The sequence below is a fragment of the Marmota flaviventris genome, chromosome 19, assembly GCF_047511675.1.
Source record: "Marmota flaviventris isolate mMarFla1 chromosome 19, mMarFla1.hap1, whole genome shotgun sequence".
In the NCBI taxonomy this organism is placed as follows: Eukaryota; Metazoa; Chordata; class Mammalia; order Rodentia; family Sciuridae; genus Marmota; species Marmota flaviventris.
Window position 1 is genome coordinate 30,771,816 of NC_092516.1, and position 23,047 is coordinate 30,794,862.

At 41.3% G+C, this 23,047-nt stretch overlaps 1 protein-coding gene across 2 annotated transcripts; it reads right to left on the reverse strand.

The window, feature by feature from the left end:
• Positions 1-4,426: 4,426 nt before the first annotated feature.
• Zkscan1 (zinc finger with KRAB and SCAN domains 1) lies at positions 4,427-23,047 on the reverse strand. Of its 2 annotated transcripts, XM_027952886.2 has the most exons (6): positions 22,929-23,047; positions 14,705-15,219; positions 14,252-14,405; positions 12,158-12,249; positions 11,731-11,857; positions 4,427-9,487 (listed from the first exon to the last, which is right to left on the reverse strand). In XM_027952886.2, exons 2-6 carry the CDS (start codon positions 15,128-15,130, stop codon positions 8,595-8,597), a joined length of 1,692 nt encoding a protein of 563 aa, XP_027808687.1. In that variant the 5' UTR covers positions 15,131-15,219; positions 22,929-23,047; the 3' UTR covers positions 4,427-8,594. The 2 variants fall into 2 exon arrangements, with proteins under 2 accessions (XP_027808687.1, XP_071461705.1); XM_071605604.1 differs by lacking the exons at positions 11,731-11,857; positions 12,158-12,249.

Sequence of the window (23,047 nt, forward strand, 5' to 3'; positions counted from 1 at the left end):
TTTTAAGAATTTGCTTTTGTCCCTTAAAAACCAAAGGTTTATGCTTATTCAGACATAGGGTAAGTGTCCAGGGGTGAGGAGGAGCCTGGAGGCACTAAAGAGGGAGGTCCTGTGCCTCGAAGTCAGCAGGGCAGGCTAGCTGGGTCAGACCAACCAAATAGGAAGCACATTTGGATAGGTGAGGTCCTTGGAAAGAATATTGAGGGATGTCCACTGAAAAGGGGTGAGGCAAGGCTGTGGGAGGCATGTGAGGTTAGGAAGCAGGAGAAACTCAGAATGTTGAGGGGCACGGAACATAGGATTGACCAAGGGCAGGGGTTAAGAATGAAGGTGGCCTTCATTCTTAACAATAATAATAATGTCTGCATATTTTCCTCTTGCAGCTCTCAGGGCCAGGCCCAGGAATGGAGGAAGAAGAAGCTACCAGGCTTTGCACTCGACAGGACAGGAGTGAAGGAAGAGAGGTCTCGGGAGGTAAACCCTGAGCCTTATGACTCAGTGGCTCTTGGGTGCCGTGGGGACAGTGTGAGCCTCTGGTCCTTTCCATGCCCAACCTAGACTCTCTCACAGGGGCCCCTCATCAACAGATTTGGAAGGTTCTGTCCTACAGAATCACAGATGGACCAGCCAAGACAAATACAATATGATCGTGCTACCTCAAGAGCAGGCAGTTTTCAGAGTTTTTGAAGGTATGATACTACGATAAAAACAAAAACAAACAAACAAAAAACACAACTTAGTCTTTGTTCCTAGTTCCTGGCACACAGCTCCTAAAACCTTTGGACTCTCCAGAGTGGTGGTGGGTTATTTTGGTTGTTGTTGTTTTTTATACTGAGGATTGAACCGAGGGGCACTTAACCACTGAGCCACATCCCCAGTCCATTTTATTTTTTGAGACAGGGTCTCATTAAGTTTCTTAGGGCCTTGCTAAATTGCTGAGGCTGGCTTTGAATTTGCAATCCTCTTTGCCTCAGCCTCCTGAGTTGAGATTACAGGTGTGTGTCACCATACCCTGCCCCGAGATGTGTTACTTGTATGTTGATGAGATGACTGGTGACTGGGGTCCCCTAGATAGCTTCAGCCTAGGTGTTGATTGCTGGAGAGACCAGAGAATGGTTAGAGGGTTGAAGCCCCTGATCAGACCCACTGATTGCTGGGAACAGAGGGGCTGGAGTGTGTTATCACCAATGATTAAAGATGTAACCATTCATGCCTACATAATGAAAACTCCATAAACTCCCCAATCCCCAGGCTTGTGAAGCTTCTTGGGTAATAGTGAAGTGCTGGGAGGGTGACCTGCCCAGAGAAGGTATGGAAGCTCCATGCACCTCCCCAAGCCCACCTTAGACCAGGCCTTCTGGCTGTTCATTTGCTTGCTTATAGGACATCTGGTGTTGCTGAGATAAGTGGTGTGGGGAAACCCCAATTTGGTGTCAGCAGTCTTGTGAGGAGAAGCAGTTCACAGATCATGCTTTGGACACTGTAGATCCTGCCCTGCATCTCCCCAGCTCACTTTTCACCCAGGCCATTGGAGTGAACAGTTTTAGCAGGTGCACCCAGCAGCACTTGCTCCCTGGCCTCCATGGTGTGCAAACCTGGAGTAGGAAGTTATCACTCCCTGGAGCAACTTTTGAATAAATGCTCCCTCATGCAGTTCCCAGAGTAGGCAATCTTGTCATGGGGATATTGGGCTTCACTTATCCCCGTGACCAAACTCAGTACGTATTGGATTTCTTCCCAGTATCTTCTTGTTCTCTGGAATTATTTCTTAAATTAAGTCATCCGCACACCAGCCCTTACCTCGGACTCTGCTTTCTGGAGCCCTCTGCTCAAGGATGGGACAAGATGGGGTGAAGTTCCCTTGACCCATTTATTCCATCATTGTTCTGAAGCAAGCAGGGGAGGACTGAGCACTCTGATATTAAGGAGCCTGAGACAGAACCAGAGTGGCTTCACCTCTACTCAGGTGAAGTAAATCACTAAATCTGGTGAAATGTTTAAATAGACAATGTAAAAAACTAAAATTGAGTTTTGTGGGTTGCAGTTCCAGTTCTTAACTTTGAAGTTTTGCTTTTTTCTTTATCCCAAATTTGTGCAATTATTATTATTATTATTGGTACCAGGGATTGAATCCAGGGGCTCTTAACCACATCCTGGCCCTTTTTGTATTTTATTTAGAGATGGGTTCTTGCAGAGTTGCTTAGGGCCTCGCTAAGATGTTGAGGCAGGCTTTGAACTCCTGATCCTGCCTCAGCCTCCCTCACCCTTGGGATTACAGGTGTGTGCCACCACACCTGGCAAATTTGTGCAGTTATGATGACTAAGTGGATCTAAAAAACCAAACACAAGTATTGCCACCTAGAGATGATAATTTATTGTTTTTACCATGACCCAGAAGAGAAACAACAAAGAGAATATTACAAATCCCCACAATTTCCTTTCCCAACTTCACTACTCTAACATTTGTCAGATACCACTGGCCTCCTAAAATGGACCACTATGAATTTTTGCTGCCATTTCTCTGATTGAAATTTTATACCTCAATCAAGGTTTCAAACTATTTTAGTGAAAGAGTTCCCTAGTTCTTAAACCAACCACTTTCCTCTAGGATGTCATTATTTAGTGAAAGAAGCCTTTCTGGAAATGTTAATGAGGATTGTAAGCAAACAAATTCAATTTTAAAATCATTTATTGAACATCTACTAAGCACCTGGACTCTTCAGAGACTGTTAAAATGAAAAACCCAGTTCTGAACAGCAATAACTTAATTCTGCGGGTATACAAAGACAAGTTTCTTCTTTTGGTCTAAATTTATTCTAAAAGAAGCTGGGAACTGACAGGACAGGACAGGTTGTTTTATCTAGTCTACAAATAAGACAATGCCTGAGTTAGCTCTATATATAGATTTAGCCTTATGTTGACCTGGTTGTAATAATCTATATTTAACTAAAAGTTAATAAAAATACATATGCTTATTTTAAAATAATTACGATCTTGCTTGCATAACCCACCCCTTACCCCTACACTCATACACTTTTTAGGATTTTCCTGCATAATCACAACCTGCTTCCTCCCACCCCCCCACCCCCATATATCTTTTCAAATAATACCCCTGCTACCAGCAGAAGCACCTCTACGTCTAACATGCTTTGTCCTTGCTAGGGCAGACTAGAAACTTCAAGCAGCAGCTGAATGTTGTTACCCAGGTGAGGCAAGGAGAAAGGCAAGGGAGCAGGAAGCCCAGCACATTCCCAGTTTTTTTCTCTCTTTTCCAGCTGGTATAACTCTCCTTCCTAATATACCCAACCTTGTCAGGAGACTGCACAATATTGAGAGTGACTACAGATGCCTGGTTCCTTCCCTGGACCAAAGGAACTTAAAAGCCAAATTTGAAACTGGAATGAAATCCAAGTGTCAGCACCGCTTTTTTTTTTTTTCCCCACATATATATATATTTAGTTGTTGATGGACATTTATTTTATTCATTTATTTATATGCGGTGCTGAGTGCCTCACACATGCTAGGCAAGCGCTCTACCACTGAGCCCCAGCCCCAGCCCAGCGCTGCCTCTTTCAACCACACAGACCTCATTCTTTGCATCACCAAGCAAATGGCCTCACTGCTTACTGAATGCTTGTTGAGGGGAGAAAATTTAATTTAAAAACCAATTAACTTTGCCAATTACTATGTAAGCTGAAGTGAATCATGATTCTTTTAGTAAATGGAGGTGTGAGCATCTCCACGATTAAAAACTATTAAAATCACAGCAAACCATGGTTTAGAGATTACCTAATGACTACTTTCTTCTACTATTTAGGATAACAGAGAAAAGCAGGGGGTTGGTGGTGTCCTCTAGTAAAGAGAACCAGATAGTATGAAGCCAAGTTCTCATGTTAATACATCTTATATTATGGGATGCCAAAGTATTTCCCAAACTTTTGTTGGACCTGCAGAACAGGAGATGGCTTACCTCCCTTTAATTTCAAGTTTGTTTTACAAAGCTTTGAAAAGCAAAACAAATAAATTCATTTTTGGATATAATAAAAAATTAATCTGAATAGCAAAATAAGTAACAGTTTTTAAAGGTAGAGTGTCTATTTTAAAAATGAAAACTAAATCTACGTTAGGAAAACTTTTCAAACAATAATGCTTTATATTAAATTCTCCAGAAGTAGTTGAAATGAACATCTACACTAATTTCTATGATAGAACTTATTTATACTAACTAATTTGCTTTTCTGATTCTGTTTCACTTAATCTGCAGTGATTTAGTTTCCTCAATGGGAAACCCCAGCACCCTCAAATATTTCTGAGAAGTTACTCAGAGTGGGATGCACAAAAATAGGGCTCCTGGGGCAAGTACTGCTGTCACTGTTGGGCTGTATTTCAATACTTTTACTCCAATTCACACAGTATTCCATGAGGATGTCAGGATGGACTGGTTTAATTGGCTTTGGATAAATGGACCAGCATGCCTACCTGGAAGGTGACTAACTCTAGATCAAAAAACAAAACAGAACAATGTTTACAACTATGAATCTTCACAAACCCTCTATCCTAACAGTCAAACCAGGGAAGCGTGGGGACAAGGAAGGTACACAGGAGCACAGCCCAAAGGAATCTTGCAAAATGCTTCTTGAGACTCATCAGACAACTCTCCTGCAGTGCCAACTTATTTCCCAGGAAACTGCCCATCTTGGTGTTTTCACATCCCCAATTTTCTAAGCATAAAGATTTAAAAGTTAGCGGGGAGGCAAGATTGTGGTTTTACAGAATCTGGTCAGATTATCAGTCCCAATGGCCACTGCAGTATGTCTTACTCTCAACTCATTGATTCAATTCCTCCCCAACAAGCTCAAATCCATCTACTCCCTCTGCTTGCAGTAGTGACCTAGCAGCTCAGAGGTCAACTTCCCAGTTTTGAAAACTCTTTTGAGGAGTTGCAGATGTTTAGAGGAGTCGTTTCATTTTAGTGCCCTATTAGCCTGTCTCTCCTCATGAATTTACTGATTTCTTCTCTCGATTCAATAAGCACCAAACAATGAAGGTCTTTTCCCCTTCATCCTCCCACTTCTCAGTTCTGTGAACTGACTTTTTGTCCATTACCACATCAATCTCTTCACTATTCACTCCAAAACCTCTCTTTTGAAGTGATGTGCACTGTCAAATTAAAATACATTATCTGTTTACAAGGAAATGTACAAAATAATAGGGGCCCAGGTACAAAACACAGTGACATTATGGCCATACAAAATGTAGAGAAGTACCCAACATTAACAATTTTTAAAGTTGTACATTTTGCTATTTCTTTAGCATTTCCCCACATTGTTTTCTTCTGTGGATCCTGTGGAGTTAAGACCGAGCTCCTTCTGCCGTGTTTTGTAATTTATTGCATGACTAGAACATACCGAGGGAATTCATTTTCTGTCCAAAGCAATGAGTGCTATACATGAACATTTTCCTCACATATAATGTTATTAAGTTTATTTACAGTGTAAGCTTTCTGAGCTAAGGGCTGAGCTGTGATTAAAGGCTTTGCCATACTTATCACATTCAAGAGGTTCCTCTCTGGAATAAATTCTCTGACATATGTGAATCGTTCTACATATCAAACATGTCACTCTCTCCACACATTTAGTAGTTTCACCTTTATGACTTAATTAAGTGCCTTAAATACCAAAAGGTCTCACATATCTATATTCTCAAGTTTGGCCTTGCTTGTCAGGCTGGAGTAGAAACAAATACCCACAACCTGAACAATTTTACTTCTTTTCCTGGCAAGGTTAAGGTATATCTTTAAAAACTTCAAAAAAGTTCCATTAGGTCAACTAGCATGCTGATGGTCAGCTATAGTGTACCAACTGTTAACAGACTTCACCCAGTCAAGAACTTTTGAATGTCTATCCTGAGCACTAATTAGATGTTGCCAGAGTTTTTGACCATGGCCCAATGACACCTCTGCACTGAGCATCTGATAAGTGAATGCAATGCAAATGGTTTTAATAACTAGTTGTAGTCTGTTCTCGGGAAACAAACATTCAAATTGCTGCCTCTAAGAGTGCATCTGCCAAAGATCTGAAGCAACCCCAGTAGCTATCCAACAGCCAGCAGAACATCCCAATAAAATGGGAGCCAAATGAAGGGGCACAGGTCATATTTAAATTTCACTTATAAACAAAATCCCAAAATGACAGCTGAATTTTGTCAGCATGTAGTGGGGGAAGTGGGGGCGAAGCCAATGTGAAACTGACCAAAGTCCTTTCCCTCTTAAGAACAAAGGCAGAGAGTTTGGAATGGATGTCTGGAATTGTGCACGTCATTTTGTTGCTTTCAGGGGACAAAAGTCCTCTCAAAAGCACCAGCAATTTTCTAGGCAACCACCACTGTGGCTCATTCTTTGAAGAAAATTCTTGATGAATTTCTACTTTCATTTCTTTACAGAAAGTGAATTAGATACACTCTTCTAGAATATATCATTTTTTTTTAGTTGGATGGATAGAAATATTCTGGTAACTGGCTGACTTATTTTACGTGGTCTCCCCAGTCAACACTGAAGAAACTGCTTAGAAGCTACAGAGAAGCTGCAGTTAGTCCAAATAAGAAAGCCAAAGAGAGAACAAGAATGAATGCTGTGCAGAATTCTAGTGTGGTCTGGAGCTGAGCCCATACACGCCTCCATCTCATTGGCTCCATCATGCTATCTCGTGGATTTTTGCTGCTGGTCAGCAAATGACTGATAAATGCTAGTTTTATTGTTTCTTGAGGGAACATCTCAAATTGAAGTGGGGTTTTCCTGTTACAGGGTGTTCACGCTGATGGTCTTCAGGTTTGTTTTTAGCCGGTTTCTAGCTTTCTGCAGGGCTATCCATGGCCATCTGAAAGCTCTCATCTCATGAACAGAGCCCTCTCTAACCAAACCCTTGATACTGTCACAGTCCATGATACTCGGGTCCCTTGTGTATGTGAAACAGTCTCCATCAGCAGCTTCTAGAGAGCCACCTGACTTGAGCTGCACAGATGGAGATAATAGTTCCATAACCTCACTTCAATTTTTAGTGATGAGTAACAAAAAAAGATACTGTGTACTATGACTATGACACAATCAACCATTTCTGATATACTATCAGTGAACTGCTCAGAGCAACGAACTACCTTTCATAATTGCCTGCTAATGAAGGTAAGTTCTTTTTGAAAGTTTCTGGAAAAGTGTGGAAAAAAATGCTCCCTTTTCTTTTTCTGAAAAGCAACAAAACACATCTTCTGAACTATAATATCTTAAGTTACAAAGTGCCCAAATCATCATATTGTTCAGCAGCTGACTGAAGAGAATTCTGGCTAAGATCTTTGCCATGGAAAGATGTCAAAAAATGACCTTAGTCAGTGTTCACATTTTCCTTAAGATGGTATCAATATAGTAATTTCTGACATTCTGTAGTATTTATTCACCAATCCACGTTTAGAAAGTCTATGCAGGCAGCTAATCAGCGCCTTCGTTTATGTTTAGGACAAAAATAGCATTGGCCCTAGAGGTCTTAGCATGCCGTGTGGCTGTGAAGGTCCTCTTTCAAAGTTGGGCCAGGCTACCATATTTCAGGTACTTATGATTCACAGGGCTTTATTATAAATATGAAAGTCCTGTTAGAAGTCAGATATAGGATATAGGGAGTGCCTCTTTATGGGTTCAGCACTAGGTACAGTGCCGGGCTGTCAGGAACATAACTATATCCCTTGACAACTGAAGCATCTCTTTTGGGGGATGAATAAAAACTTCCATATATGAAACAATGAAGGATTAAAAGTCAGTATATGATCAAGTGCTAACTTGTGGAGAAATGCATTTAGGAGTGCTAGAGTGCTTTAGGGACTTCAAGAAGGGAGAGAAGTGTTTTGAATTGTTGTTGCTGTTTCAGGAGAACTGATCTCAGTGATGAGGATAGAACCATCTACATTTGTTGCAGTCCTTTGGAACTGTAGACTGGTGCACATACCCTCTCTTTCAGGAAGAGATAGAAATCTTTGGTTTGATACTGATCAGCACAGTCCTAGATTTCTATAGCTTTGGTAGGCTACCAGTGATCAGCTATATAACTTATGGGATATATAACTAGCTTGAGCAGCAGCATGTCCCCATGTAGTTTTTGTTTTAACTCTCTTTTTTGAGAAATAAGCAAGATATTGGCCAGGTAGAGCTTGTTTGCAGCAAGTGGCTTCCTAACTTCAGAAGCATGTTCACAGAGCCAATCTTGTTCTTTCAATTTATGCTGTGGTTGCTGAGGTTCAAAGAGCTCCTTAAAGGTATCCTCAATACTGAAAAGCTTGATGTTTTCCTGCGTGTGTGCTTTTATCTTATGTGGAAATATTGTATGGATTACCCATCTGACCAGTTTTCCCTGCAGGGGCTGTGTGGAAGAATTACCTGCCCACAGACAACACAAAGGCAGAACACTGCTGATGTAACTCTAAGGATCCTTAATCATGATTTTTTTTTTTTTTTTAAATCTGTTGAGGCTGCTTTTTTCCCCCCTCAATGGGCACGCATTTCTGAAATAATTTTAGAAACAAAAGGGGAAATGGCTTGATGACAAATTCTTGCTTTACACACAACTTTTGAGAAATGCTCCAAATGCATCCAGGGAGGCTGGGCTATATTCCAAGGCTCGCTCTCTGGCATGGATTCTGTGATGCAGAGTGAGGGTTGAGCTCCGGGTGAAGGCCTTGCCACACTTGGTACACTTGTAGGGCTTTTCTCGGGTGTGGATTCTCCGATGCAAAATAAGGTACGAGTTTCGGTTGAAAGCTTTCCCACACTCACTACATTCATAGGGTTTCTCCCCTGTGTGGATCCTCTGGTGCTTGGTGAGGTCTGAGCTCTGGCTGAAGGCCTTCCCACACTCGTTACATTCATAGGGCTTCTCTCCAGAGTGGATGCGCTGGTGCAGAATGAGATTCGAGCTGTGACTGAAGGCCTTGCCGCACTCGTTACATTCATGAGGCTTCTCTCCTGTGTGGATTCGCTGATGCAGGACAAGGTTTGAGTTGAGACTGAAGGCTTTCCCACACTCACTACATTCATAGGGCTTCTCTCCAGTGTGGATGATTTTATGGCGGATAAGGCTTGAACTTCTTGTGAAGCATTTACCACATTCATCACATCTGTGAGACTTTGCTCCTGTTGGAACCTCTTCAGGGGTATTAAAGTTTGAACTCAGACTGAAGCTTCTTCCCAACCCTTTTCCCTTCTCCCTCGGACCTCTCTCCCCTGTGGTAGGTTTTTTATCCCTGGCTGTAGTTGGACCTGACTCTCTCTTCTCTTTTCCAGTTTTCTCCTCAGGGTTTCTCTGCTGCCTTTCTACTACTCTGCCCTGATGTTCGCGTTTCTCTCCAAACTCTTTCTGAAATCTTCCTGCTTTCTCCCCATGTGATGCTGAGTCTTCTGTGACTTCAGCTTTTGAGGTCGACTCCTCATTCTCATTTCTGGTTTCACAACCTGGCACAATAAATAGAAAATACAAATAGCACCTTTTTCTTTTGACGACAAAGATTAATCAAGTGACATTATTTTCCAAGAAGCTTCTATGCCTGCAAAATGACTTTACAGTATTAATCAAGGATAAAAAGAAAAAAAAATAAGGAAAAAATTGGGACAATGTGGAGTAGAATTGGAAAATGAGAGGGCAAGCAGAGTGGAAAAAAGAGAAAATAAAGGGGTACATGCAAAGAGAATATGAAATAAACAGGCACAGTGGGGAAGGGGCAGAGGGAAGAGAAACCAGTTAAGGGTGAGGTAAGGAATTAAAGGAATTTGGAGGTCATTATTCTACTATTTGATTACCCGATAATTAATTTGAAGGAATACATATTGAAAAACTCATGTTCCATTTACAGCAAATATTTGTAAGTTTTTAAAAAATGAGAATATAGAGGTCTTTCTAGAAAATATTAGCAGAAAGGAATATAGTGAAAGAAGGAAAAGCAAATACTCCTCCAGTTCTGTTGGCGTTTTCTTAACAAGGTGGTGGTTAACAGGCACAAGTCAGAAGCTGGCAGGTCGCGGGGCTCTTCACACACAGTGAATAGTCTCCTTCCACCAGGGGGAGCAGCACAGAACTAGCTGTGCTCAAGTGATGGAGATGGAGTGAAGAGTGGTGGGGGCACTTGCTAGTAACAGAATTAAAAACCTTTACCAACTGACAACTGAGAATAATTGAAAAGAAACTGAAAATGATTCTGCACAGCCCATAAAGATACAACAATTTTCAAATGTAGAGCTAACCCCTTCATTTTAGTAATTAAGTGTATTAAAACACTAAAGTTTAATTTTTATTGTACGTTGCTATACTGTTTGTGTCATGTTGCTTTTAGTTTGTTCTAAATATATTTTTAAGCTACAGATCCTTTGTTTTCTTCATTTATTTTTATGTGGTGCTGAGGATCAAAATCAGTGCCTCACATATGCTAGGAAAAGTACTCTACAACCCCAGCCCAGTCATGTTACTTTTAAAAAGTGAAGACTGCAAATTATATAACAGACGTACACAATTTTATATTTACATTTGTCTGGGAAAACCCAAATATCTCTATTCTTTATTTATTTGGCTTTAAGAGTCTATGTATCACAACAGGCCCCTGAATGCAATGATGGGGGAGCTAAATAATATTCAGCTTCCGACTTTAGTGATGAAACTACCATAAATACAGAACTAATTACAACAAAGAGGAAATTGGTATACATTTTGACTTCCAAATCAACATCGTTCACTGTCTGGCCAGTTCCCAGAATGTTCCTAAAATTTTTTTTTTCAAGTTATCAGAGCAAGTAACAGTTAATAAAGCAGATCAAGTCTTTGGCTTAATTTCCATCTAGAACAAAGAGCAAGTACCTAGAAACTACAAAGCCCAGCTATAACTATGGTTTTAAATAAAACCTGAGTTTTTTTTAGTGATACTCTATGTTCACCCTTTACTCAATATTCCTGTCCTCCCAAGATAAAGTCTTGCTGTGAACTTCCCTATTACTGTACATATCTAAGGGTTCCTTGGTGGCACTAACTCCTAGGGGTTAAGATCTAGCAGAGACCACATGAATGACTGGCAGTTGGATCACCTTGTCTTATCTGGCTGATGCCCGTTGCACTTCTTTATTCACTACACACTATTACTCAAGAGCGCTTTGTGGAAGACCACAATTTATTTTGGAAAACTGGGAACCTGATCCTGAGAGAGCTTCAGGTGCAAGTTAGTGGGATAATGTAAAGTTGTCTCCAAGCAATGCTCTCACAGAATGGAAGAAGACAGAAGCCCATAGAAGGGTGCCTGGTAGGTTCAGGTACAGCGTGCCAGGACAAGGGGCTGGGATTAGACTGATAATCAGTTACTTGGCCATCTCTACCAGGAAAAAGATATTCCCTTGACAGAGGAACCTAAAGTGTGGCCCTTGGGGAAGGGAATCGAAATTCTCTCTAGTAAATGAGTGGTTGAAGAGATGAGGCTCAGAGCACAAGAGTTGATTTCTGATTTCAAAGAGCAAAAAATACACTAGGAATCAGGGAGTCACAGTACTATGCTTTTGGAGTTCACTAAGCACAAAGGTTCTCCCTGCCTGTTCTGAAGAAAGATAGTCAGTAGCCTTAAAAATCCTTATCAACACTCAACTGAATATATCAGAGAGTTCCCACAACTAACAGAGAAGCAAAACAATCTTATCAGATAACAATCCTGCATCAGTCTTACCCTGGGAAAACACGTTCCCATAATTCTCCTGCCTGCTGTCCCTATTGAGATTCCTCCGAGCCAGGTTCTGACATCCCCATTCCTCCAGGATGAGGGACACGGCCATGTCCTCGATCTTCACCATTGCCTGAAATAACAGGAGATTCCCCACACTCAGTTCTCCCAAATCTCAGGGACAGTCCCATTGCCCACACCTAGAGTCAGGGACAGAGTTGATGGCATCTCTACAGGACACTGGTGAAGAACATGTGACCAGAGCTTTGTGGGCTTGAGGGGGTTTGCAGCAGCAAGAACTAACAAAGAGGGACAGTGGGGCTTCTCTGCGGTAGGGCATCAAGAATTACTGCCTGGCGGAGACTGTAAGAGGAGCTCCAGGAGGAGAAGGCAGTTACGGGGACTCAGTAGGGCAGAGGGGCCCATAGCTCACCTGGGAATCTGCTGTCAATAGTGCAGATGCCATCGCCTGGTCTCTGGGACTCCCCTCCTGATGAGGGGCAGGAACGTGAGTGACAGGGAGAGCTGAGGGAGGAGAAAGGAGCTGTGAGTGAATCAGCTCTGCTCAGAGCCTCCCTTGATGGCCTGAGGCGCTCTCACTTCTGCACCAGCAAGTTCACTGTTCCGTGTTTAACTACTGAGTAGAGAGCTCCAGAGAACATAAATGAAAGAAAGCAGGACCTGAGTTTTCCTGAGACCTCTAATTTTAAGCAAGTCACAGGAGTCATAAAAGTGCCTTAAAATCACCTGGTCCAACCCTTCCACTTTAAAAAGGGGGGAACTGAGGCCCGGAGAAGGTGAATAACTTTTCTAATGTCACTCAGGAATGGGGGAACCAGGTCTGAAACCTAGGGAGGACTCTAGTCTCAGTTACAGAATGGGTAACATTCAAATCATGTTTCAAATCTGACTTACACTTTCCTCTAGCTCAAGGAATAGTACCAGGATATTAGAATCCCATTTGTGCTTATGTTTGTAAAAAATGCAACCCAGCTTTAAAAATCTGACATAGAAATATCTAGAAAAATAAGGTAAGACAGGAGTCTTCTTACCTCTAGGTAAGTTTTGCTATGTTTGTCCCTCTACTTTTCTCACACTTGGTTATAATAAAGTTTTTAAATAAAATATATACATGGATCAAATGTTGATGAGACATTTATGAATGTATGAGGTATGGGATGACATACATAATAAAAGACATCCACAACATATCATATGATCACAATGGCTGCAATGTATAAAAATCAGAAAAAAATTTAAATGATAAAAGTAATATTAAGCTCCCTCTTTCCTCCCCTTGCCAAGTACTACTGAAATGTTACTGGTAGACAGATGATGGTACTGAGCCACAAAGGTATTAATTACAGAAATGATTTTGAAATTGAATTACTAAACCCTGTAATTATTTCCAATTGTAAAATAACAAGAGCTAACGCAAAGTACACAAAAACATCAAGAATTTTGAGTTGAAATCTTCGAAGAGTAAGGAAACACTGGAAGATGAACAGACAAAGGAAAAACTGAGAATAAATGTATGTCTCAAGTCTTTCAAGAAAAATTTACTAAGTGACAACTCTATGCATTGGGTCTCTAAAATTGCTTCTCTAGCAACCTGAAGTGCTAATTTAGTGGGCTGACTACTAATATCTTCTCTAATTTCCTAATGTCACTCTCTATGACTTCTACTTATGGAATGTAAAGATACCCCACAAGTCCTAGAAGGGTATATTTCAACATCAGTGCATGGGTCTGTATGGATTTCTCCAGCATGTCTGCTGATTGTGCTCTAGGATGCATGGGAGAGAGAACATCCCTTTAAGCTCCATGATCTAATATTTCCACCCTAGATGTCATCACGAACACACACATTGGTTAAGTAATGTGTCTTGATCAACTTCTTGAATTATGTACTTTTAGCATTTCATTGATTTTACTGACATACGTACCTGCTTGATTCTAAATTTGGATAAAGATGTATTTCCCTCAAAGGAAAAAAAAATGAAACAGATTTTTAAAATAAGACCCTCAACTGATTTTTTTTATCATTTGCACAACTAAAAAAATGTTTTCCTCTGTTTGAAATTTTCAAAAATAACAAAAGAGTCATGCCATATGGTATCTTTATACATTTTAAATAAAATGAGTCTTTAAAAAGATTTATGTTCCTCTTAAAGATAATTTAAGACATAAGAGTGTTTCAAAACATGGCTGGAAGTGTATCATCTGTTCCCAATATTTGACTAGAAATCTACATGAAAAAAAATAGAAATCTGCCAGACACCTGGAAAGCTAACAAATTAATAAATAATGTTATGTCCACCCAGTTCATTATGCATAGTTTACTTACCTCTTACCATCATTTAACTCCTGACACTGATCTGAGTTATACTTTCCTAATATTTAGTGACAATGACAATTATGCCTAACAATAAAAAGGATGCTTCTTTACCCAGGCACTTGACAACGTGGGTAGGGCAATTCCATGTTGGAACAGTTGCTTCTTACTGCATGAAACCTTGCTTCTTACCTCGGGACTGCAAGAGTCGGGGCTTCCGAGATGAATGCTTGAAATGGGACTGGGAAGCCTCATGATGAAGGTCAAAGCTTGAGGACTCCTGAACTGGATCCAGAGGCACCATCCCTCTGGCAAGCATCTCAGGCCCATGCACTTGACCTGGGACCTGTAGATAATCAGGTTGAACTTGTGGGTAAATCATTTTTAAAATGTTAAAACAAAGACCATAAATATGTGAGTAACTGCAAGAGGAGGTCAGTACACATATTTTTGGGGATCGCCACGGACTGAAACTGGAGCCTCATGAATGCTAAACACATGTGTATTCTAGAGGGTGTCCCCAAATACTTTGTAAGAGCCCAGGAGAGCAGGAAGAATCATCACCACAAAGACTCTTAATATGAGCATTAAATCAGTGATTTTCACCTAGCTCCAAAGTCCATGTTCTTCTCACACCAACCTTACCTGCTGTCCTGACAGATCAAGCTCCAAATCTTCCAGAAGGGTCACAGCCTCCTCTCCACTATCGGGCCGGTACTCCTGCAGCCAGACTTGAAGCTCCTTAGGTAGAATGGAAAGGAACTGCTCCAGCACCAGCAGCTCCAGGATCTGCTCCTTGGTGTTAATTTCTGGTCGCAGCCACTGATGACAAAGTTCTTTTAGTCGACTTAGAGCTTCTCGAGGCCCAAAAGTGTTCTGGTAACAAAAACGCCTGAATCGCTGGCGGAATATCTCTGGGTCAGGAGGAGGCGTCTCCTGCAGGTTGGAATCCTGCCCCCACATGTGATCATCTTCATCTTCCTCTTCTACCTTCACTATGACAATCCCATCCTTCTCCTGTGCAGCCTGCGGGGACAGACCTGTCGCTTCCCTTGATTCAGCAGTCATCATTCAGGCTCAGGGAACTGGCGTGATGAAAACCGGGTCTGTGCTGGCTTTTCTGTCCTAGAAGATGCTTTATATTTGTTTCTGTACTACTCCTGAAGTATTGAAAAAAGTTATTAGCACTTTTATAAAAATGACCTGTACTAATCTTCACACCAGGCTACACATCAAGAAGGCATTTAAAATGCCTCTGAGGCTGGACACTGTGGCACATGCCTGTAATCCCAGGGATTTGGGAGACTGAGGCAGGAGGATTCTGAGTTCAGGGCCAGGCTCAGCAACTTAAAAAGATTCTGCTTCAAAAAAAAAAAAAAAAAAAAAAAAATAGGTCTGTGGATGTAACTCAGTGGTAAAAAGTGTCCCTGGGTTCAATTCCTAGTTAAAAAAAAAAAGAAAAAAGGAAAGGAAAAAAATCTACCAACAACCCCACAAAGCCAGGCTGTCTTTACTGTCACTCCAGACAAAGGTTTGCAAATAGAAAACTCAAACAGGCAACGGTGACCCCCAGGGTATTTGCCTGGAATCAGAGCAACTTCCCTCCATGTGGCCAGCAGGTTATGAAATGCTGCATTTACAGTGCTTACCCTGGAGAGGGCTGAGTTAGCAGAGTGCCAAGCACTAGGTTAAGCACAGTACATGCACAATCTTCTTTTGTCCCCACACCAACCCCAGCAGCATTATTAGTACCATTTGACAGATGATATAACCGAGTCGTAAGACAGTTAAGTCTTTTTTTTTTTTTTTTATCAATATAGTTTATCACCATATGCAGGGCACACAATTCTTTTTTTTTTGAGAGAGAGAATTTTAATATTTATTTTTTAGTTTTTGGCGGACACAACATCTTTGTTTGTATGTGGTGCTGAGGATCCAACCCGGGCCGCACGCATGCCAGGCGAGCGCGCTACCACTTGAGCCACATCCCCAGCCCCGTAAATAATTTTTTTTGGTAGCAGGTGAATACCCAGTGTAGTCAACAGGAAGTCAAAATTGAAGCCCCAGGACTTGCTAATGTATCATCTAGTGATTTCTATTACTTTTATGCGAAACCATCAATCATCCTCTCTCTTTTTTTTTAGATGTAGATAGACACCTTTATTTGTTTTTTTAATGTGGTGCTGAGGATTGAACAGGGCCTTACATGTATGAAACAAGCACTCCACCACTGAGCCACAATCCCAGCCCCTCTCCTGTCTACCTTTAACCTCACCTTCATAAAAAAGACCAGCAACTTTAAAGATTCTTGCAGAGACTACAATTAAGAGGAAATACTCATGATGCAAACACAAAAAAATGACACTTGAAGCTTCTATGGAGAGCGAGGTGTTAGTCGGATTAGACTGTAAAAACTAAAATCAATCTAAACAAAAACTCACCAGTGAGTGAGAAAGCAGCTGGCTTAAAAAAAAAAAAAAAAAAAAGTGCAGTAAGAACAATTAAGGGAATAGATACACAAGTGTTCCCATTATTATGCAATTCTAAGTGCCAAAAATGATACCAAGTATACTGAAAATACCTTTGTATATACATTCTTTAAAAACTTGGAACTACTTTCTAACCTGTTTAAAATCTTATAGACCTAGGCCTGAAAAAAGAAAAAATGAATAAAGCCCAACTTTCTTAATTAATTTGCAGACTACTGAGTAAAGGTCATGGAAAATGAAAATGCACTCTCTGAATTTCAATAACAAATATTTAGTATGGATGGTGGTTCATGAGTTACTGACCTGAACAAATGTGTGCGATTCTTCCACCTCTATAAACCTTTGTGAAGCATCTCTTTCATCTCCATAGCTATCAAAACTAAGCACCAGGACTGGGGCTGTAGCTCAGTGGTAGAGCACTTGCCTAGCTAGTATGTATGAAGCATAGGGTTGGATCCTCAGCAACATATATAAATAACTAAAATAAAGGTCTAAAAAACACAACATTAAAAAAACAAAACAATAACAACAACAAAACTAAGCACCAAATTGAAGTTTTAGAAACAGACCATCTAACTGCTGTATCCTAGTAAATTAAACAAAGTTTTAAACTAGCAAAGCATTAAACCCAGAGTCTTGAGCATGCTAGGGAGTACTCTGCCACGAAGCTACATCCCTAGCTTTTAGAAAAGCATTTTTAATTACACAGCTTGCCTAAAACATAATTAACAATTCTGGTGGAAAAGGGGTCATATACAATTAAAAACACAAAAATTGTTTTAGGGTAATTTAATAGCACAATTTCATACATTTTGTTTTATTATACAAAACAACGGTAGAACAGTGCATGTATGTAATTTTTATAGTTTCTACTGATAGGAATGTACAGTGGTCCCCTTTATCTGCTGTTTTGTTTTCTGTGGTTTCAGTCACCTGCAATCAACTGTGGTCTGAAAACTTAAGATGGAAAATTAACAGAAATAAACAATTCGTTAAGTTTAAAACAAACTTTATTGCAACATATTAATTGCTCCATTTGTTATTATTGTTAATCTCACTGCACCCAACATAAATTAAACTGCATCACCTAAATAACAACATATATAGGGTTTAGTACTATACATGGTTGAGGCATCTTTGGTACATCTTCTCCAAAGATAAGGAGGGACTGCTGTATGGAAAGCAAAGTTTGGAGATGACCCCTTTTTCCCTCCCCCCCGGAACTGGGGATTGAACTCAGGGGGCATTAGACCACCAAGAGCCACATCCCTAGCCCTATTTTGTATTTTATTTAGAAATAAGGTCTCAATGAGTTTCTTAGTGCCTTACCATTGCTGACGCTAGCTTTGAACTCATGATCCTCCTGCCTCAGCCTTCCAAGCCACTAGGATTATAGGCGTGTGCCACTGCACCTGGCTGAGATGACTGTTTTATCACAAAGATTATTATTTCAATCTTGAGAATTATCACAAGACTAGTTTTTCTACCTCATCTTTATGTCCTTAATGAATTTCTTCAATGATTTTTGAATTGGTAAATATCTTATTACAAACCGCCTTCTAGCCTTTCCCACTGATGCCTTCAGACCTGTTGTAGCACCCCACCCTCCCTGCTGGGATAGTTGGTTTTCCAACTCCAGATCAGCTTTCCCTCAAAAGGCCTTTCAGCTGTAATTATTTCACTTCCTAATTAATCTTCAAAGTGTCCTATAAATCCAAAGGAAATAAAAAGATGAGAAACATGATTCTTTTATGCAAATAATAAAACAAGAATGTTCCAAGGTTTCAATACAAGTGCTAGGGGAGCCCTGAGAACTGACAGGTATACAAGAAAGGCACTTCCAGGAGGAGGTCCCCTAGAACATGGAGAATAGACAGGATGCTTCTGTAAGAGGCAGTGAGTGACTGGAGTTGCCCAAGATCATTCCTTTGGCTGGTTTTTCCCCAGCTGGAGGCAAAATGTTTCCCAGAAGCCATAGTTTCTTCTTCAATTCATTATGAACAGCAGAAAGACTCTCTTGCTGTGACTCCCAGAATTTCTTTCTACCACCTTAATTCAGGATCCCTATCTCACCTAGATTAGGACCTGGGCTCCATATAGCTTCTCTACCTCCCATTCTCCACTGTCCCAATACACACAACATACATACCAAGATCTGTGTAGCACTGCTACCAATTCAGTGTTCAAGAGCTTCCACTTTCACAACACAATCCACTTTTCTCTTCCAAGTTTACCCGCCTTGTGTTTCAGCCTCTGCGGTCCATCAATGCTCCCAAGCATGGGCCACATCTTTCACCTTCACTTCTCTGCTGTAAACATTCTCCCACTGTACCAACTCTATTGGTCGAATTTTTATTCACTGCTCAAGATGCACAAATCTTTCCTGATACCCCAAATTAAATAAGGTACCTTCTTCCTTTGAACATCCTTAGCAGTTTCTGTTTTAAGGCAATTATATTCTCATTATTTGAGTTGCAGTTCCTGTCTGTCACCGCCCAATGAAGCCCTCCACGACAAGGTCAGTGACTCCAGTCTTCTTTTGTATTTATTACCTAGAGAACCTGGTGATTTAATTCTATACAGATATTATAGAATTAAACTGCACAGATGGACAAGAGGAACTATTCCAGTTCCCCTTCTGCCCTCTTACTACCTAGAGTGTGGCAATGAGTGATATTAATAGCAATTAGTAGATATTAGAGATGTTTGGCTAATATCTCAATCACTCAGGATCACCTTTGATTCCTTCCCTCATTCTAGGTATCCATTCTCCTAGCACCAGGGAGAAGTCTGTTATACTGTTTGATCTAGTCTCACGACCTGCCTCTTCTTTGATTCCTTGTCTTCATTTGCTCCCTACTCTCCCATAATTCATTTGCTACCTTATTCTCAGATTATTCATCCCAATTCTAGCCTTGCAGTCTGTGTGCAAAAACCCTTCCCATCCAGCAAAATGAGTCTAATCAGCAGGTCTTGCTGATGCCCTGTGTTCTGGCAGCCACTGTTTCTTTGAATCATACTCAAAGGCTGGAATTTCCTCCCAGTCCTCTCTGCCTTTTTTCTTTTTGTGGTGCTGGGATTGAACTCAGGGCCCTGTGCATACAAGGCAAGAGCTCTACCAACTGAGCCATATGCCCAGCCCCCATTTCTGCTTTTTCTAATTCTACTTATTGTTCAAAGCCAAGCTGAAATGCCACTTGCCCCTCATGACTGCTTAAGAATCTTCTAGTAACAGCCACCATTACTGAGTGCTTTCCAAATACCATTACATTAAGCACTTTACTTGACCACCCAACAATCTTAAGCAGTGGCCACTGTCATCACCTCACTTGATACAACTGAGGTTTTATTGACATTAAATAACTCACCTAGGGTTGCACAGCAAGTAAATGGCAGAGATAGGATTTGAAATTAACTCTGACTCTAAGCGTAAGCTATTAAACCATTTTTACATGTTGGTAAGGAAGGGCTTCTGGGTACATAGATCCTTTCTAAAACAAAACCCTATGAAGGTGAGTATGAAGAGTGACTGCTCAGGAATAGGCCTCATCTATCATCCACTATTTTCACCTGAGTTACTGTTTGACTGAGGCCCTAAGAGGGGACAAAGTGGCGATGCAAGTGGGGATAACCAGGTAGTGGAATTAGCATGGTAGCTAGCTAGACCAATTATCAGAAAGCTCTACTGTGAAAATTTTATCCTATTTCAGCTATGGAGCAGGACACTGCTTGAGTTATTGGCAATCAATAAGAAGAGACTCTGAGGAGGTCGTGAGACCACGAGGACGGAGACAAGGACAATGGGCACAATCCCAATCCCTCTGTTCCCAACTGGGACAGGTCTTCTTCTCTACCTTCAATATTTCTCTTCTCCTGCTCTGGGTCAGAGAAGAGTTCTGACAGCTGCGGAAAGGGTGAGTTTTTTTCTCAAAGGTTCCCCAGATAACCTGAGCACACACCACTTCTCGTCAGCCTCTAAAGGCCCTAAGTCATGATCATAATTTCTTATGCTGCTTCTTTCTTTGTAATAGGATTTTTCTTGATTTCCCCCTCAACAAGACTATTGTTAAGAATGTTTTTTTTTCCTACTTATGCCACTCAGCAAGATTCCTTGCAAAGCATTAGTTCCTTTTATTTTCTTAAATATTTAAATTTAAATATTACTATTCCTTTGCCCCTTGTGCATTCAATCTTGCCCTCAAATTTGTTCTATAGGGTACTTGGAAGAATTTGGAAGACTTTGTTAGCTTTTCCCCATTTACTAGTTGATCTTAGGCATGTTAACCTTGTTATGCATCAGTTTCCTTATCTGTTCAATGGGAATAAAAAATGACATTTATCTCATAGAGCCATGAGGATTAAGTGAGTTAACATATATAGAGGACTTTTAACAGTGTCTGGCATCTAGTGGGCCCTGGAGACGTTTTAATTTTTAAAAAATAAAGTTAAGAGTTATAACTGTATATTCTAATTTTCAGCCTGCTTAAAAGACTAGCAATGGGAGAAATCCTAAAGCAGCACAGTCCAAAAAAGTGAATGTGGTCTCCCACACAGAAGTTACCCACTCCTAAGTGAGTTATTTACCTTGTCTGACATTCAGTATTCTTATCAGTCAAATGGTGAGAGGGGTAGGAGTAGAAAACTACATTTGGAGTCCCTCTGAAATGAAGAAGATTCCACACACCATTCACTTTAGATAAGATTACCTCCAGCAACCAATTTTCACCAAGGATAAAAATAAACAATTTATCAAACATCTTGGGTTATTTATAAGCTCAGTTTATTTCAAAGGCTGTTTCCTCAATCTCCCAGTATCTTTTCCAGGGCATAGTTAAAGTTTCAACAATCTGCTCCTCCACCCCACTTTTTAACAGAGATATCAAATGGTTTAAAATATGAAAAGGCTACCCTAAAAAGACAACTAGGTATCCAAAAAATTGATTCTACCACAGAATGAAAATGTAACATTTAACATAATATTAGCCTACTTGTAGTTAGATGTAGTATAAAATATTGGAAGACTCTTTAAATGCTTAGGTCAAGCATTAGGTTATTCACCAGAGAATCAGCAAGAGATGACAGTATTAAGTAGGTGGCTTCCCTGTTTGCATTTTGAGGTTGGTGAAAAACTATCTGAAATAATGAACAAGAACTTGGAGTAGTGATGCAGAAAGGATATAAACCTGGGAAAAACATTCTAGGGCAAATCTCCATTGTGGTTCCCTACCTAACAAAGCTATTTCTCTATACTTAGCCAGAATATACATTAACAGTGCTTTGTTGATGTGGTTACGATGAATTCTCCACAATTCAACAAGTATTTATTGACTGCCTCCAATCCGCCTAGCACTGGCCGGTACAATAAATGCTTTCTTTGGTTCCAGTCCATGTAACAGCCACTCTCTATAATGAAAGTATCTTTTTGTGTACTGAAAGCACTGCAGGAAAGGGAGGGGAAGGTGGGGGAAGTGTCAGGCTAAACTGTAGCTGAATTTTTTCAATTCCATTGACCAAATAATTTCAAAGTTGGAAGGACCTTTTGAGAAAATCTAATTTTATGGATGACAAAATTAAGACATGATGTTTTGTCTTATCCAAGGTCACTCAGCGAATCAGTCTCCTAATGGCTCAGTGTGATTTCCACAAATTCTCTTCACTCCTCACCCACTCCAAGTCAAGCAGGATGAACTGAAAAATCCACCTAACCTGACGACTCATTTTTAAGAGCTTTTCAAGCATTCCATAAGCCTAAAAGAGAGCAGTTTGTCTATGATTCGCTACTAGGTCGTTATTCACCAGGCTTCAAATACTCTTTAATCACAGCTCAGTGTTGGGGGTGCGGAGGGGAAAGGGTAAAAAGCAGGTGATCTGTAAACGTCTGCGGCATCTCGAAACGTGTCCAGCTCTCGGCCTTCCGCATTTTCACCTCAAGGTCCTCAAGGACCCAGAGGGAGGGGGAGAGCCAACCCCCAAACCCTTCACCGGAATCAAAGCAAATGGCGACAACCGGAGAGCAAAAAAATCAGACAAGGGTCAGTTCGCTAGCGACCCCGTCCTCAGAAACGTCAAGTGAGGATGACGACACAGCGGGCTAGGGGCCCGGAAGGGGCCCTCACACGGCTTCTCCCCAGGTCTCCGAAAGACCCGGCCACTGAAACCCTTGACCCCTTCTCGCCCGGAGCCGGGGGTGGGGCGGGGGCGTCTCCCCGGGAGATAGCGCTTCCTTCGGCTAGGCCTGGGGAGGAGGCAGGGGCAGGGACTCGCTTCGCGTTCCGCCGGGGCCGCCGGAGGGGATCCCCGGGCCGCAGCTGGAGCGCCCACCCCACGCACACCCCCCTGCGGCCCGCCCGCCCTCCCCAGAGGCCGGCCCCAAGTCTCACCGTGTGCCCCGGGAGCGGCCTGGGGGCGCTGGGCGAGAAAGGGGAGCTGACTCTGGGGCTCAGGCCGGCCGAAGGGCACCGCACACGGACCTAGGCCCTCCCGACGCCTCCACACAGAC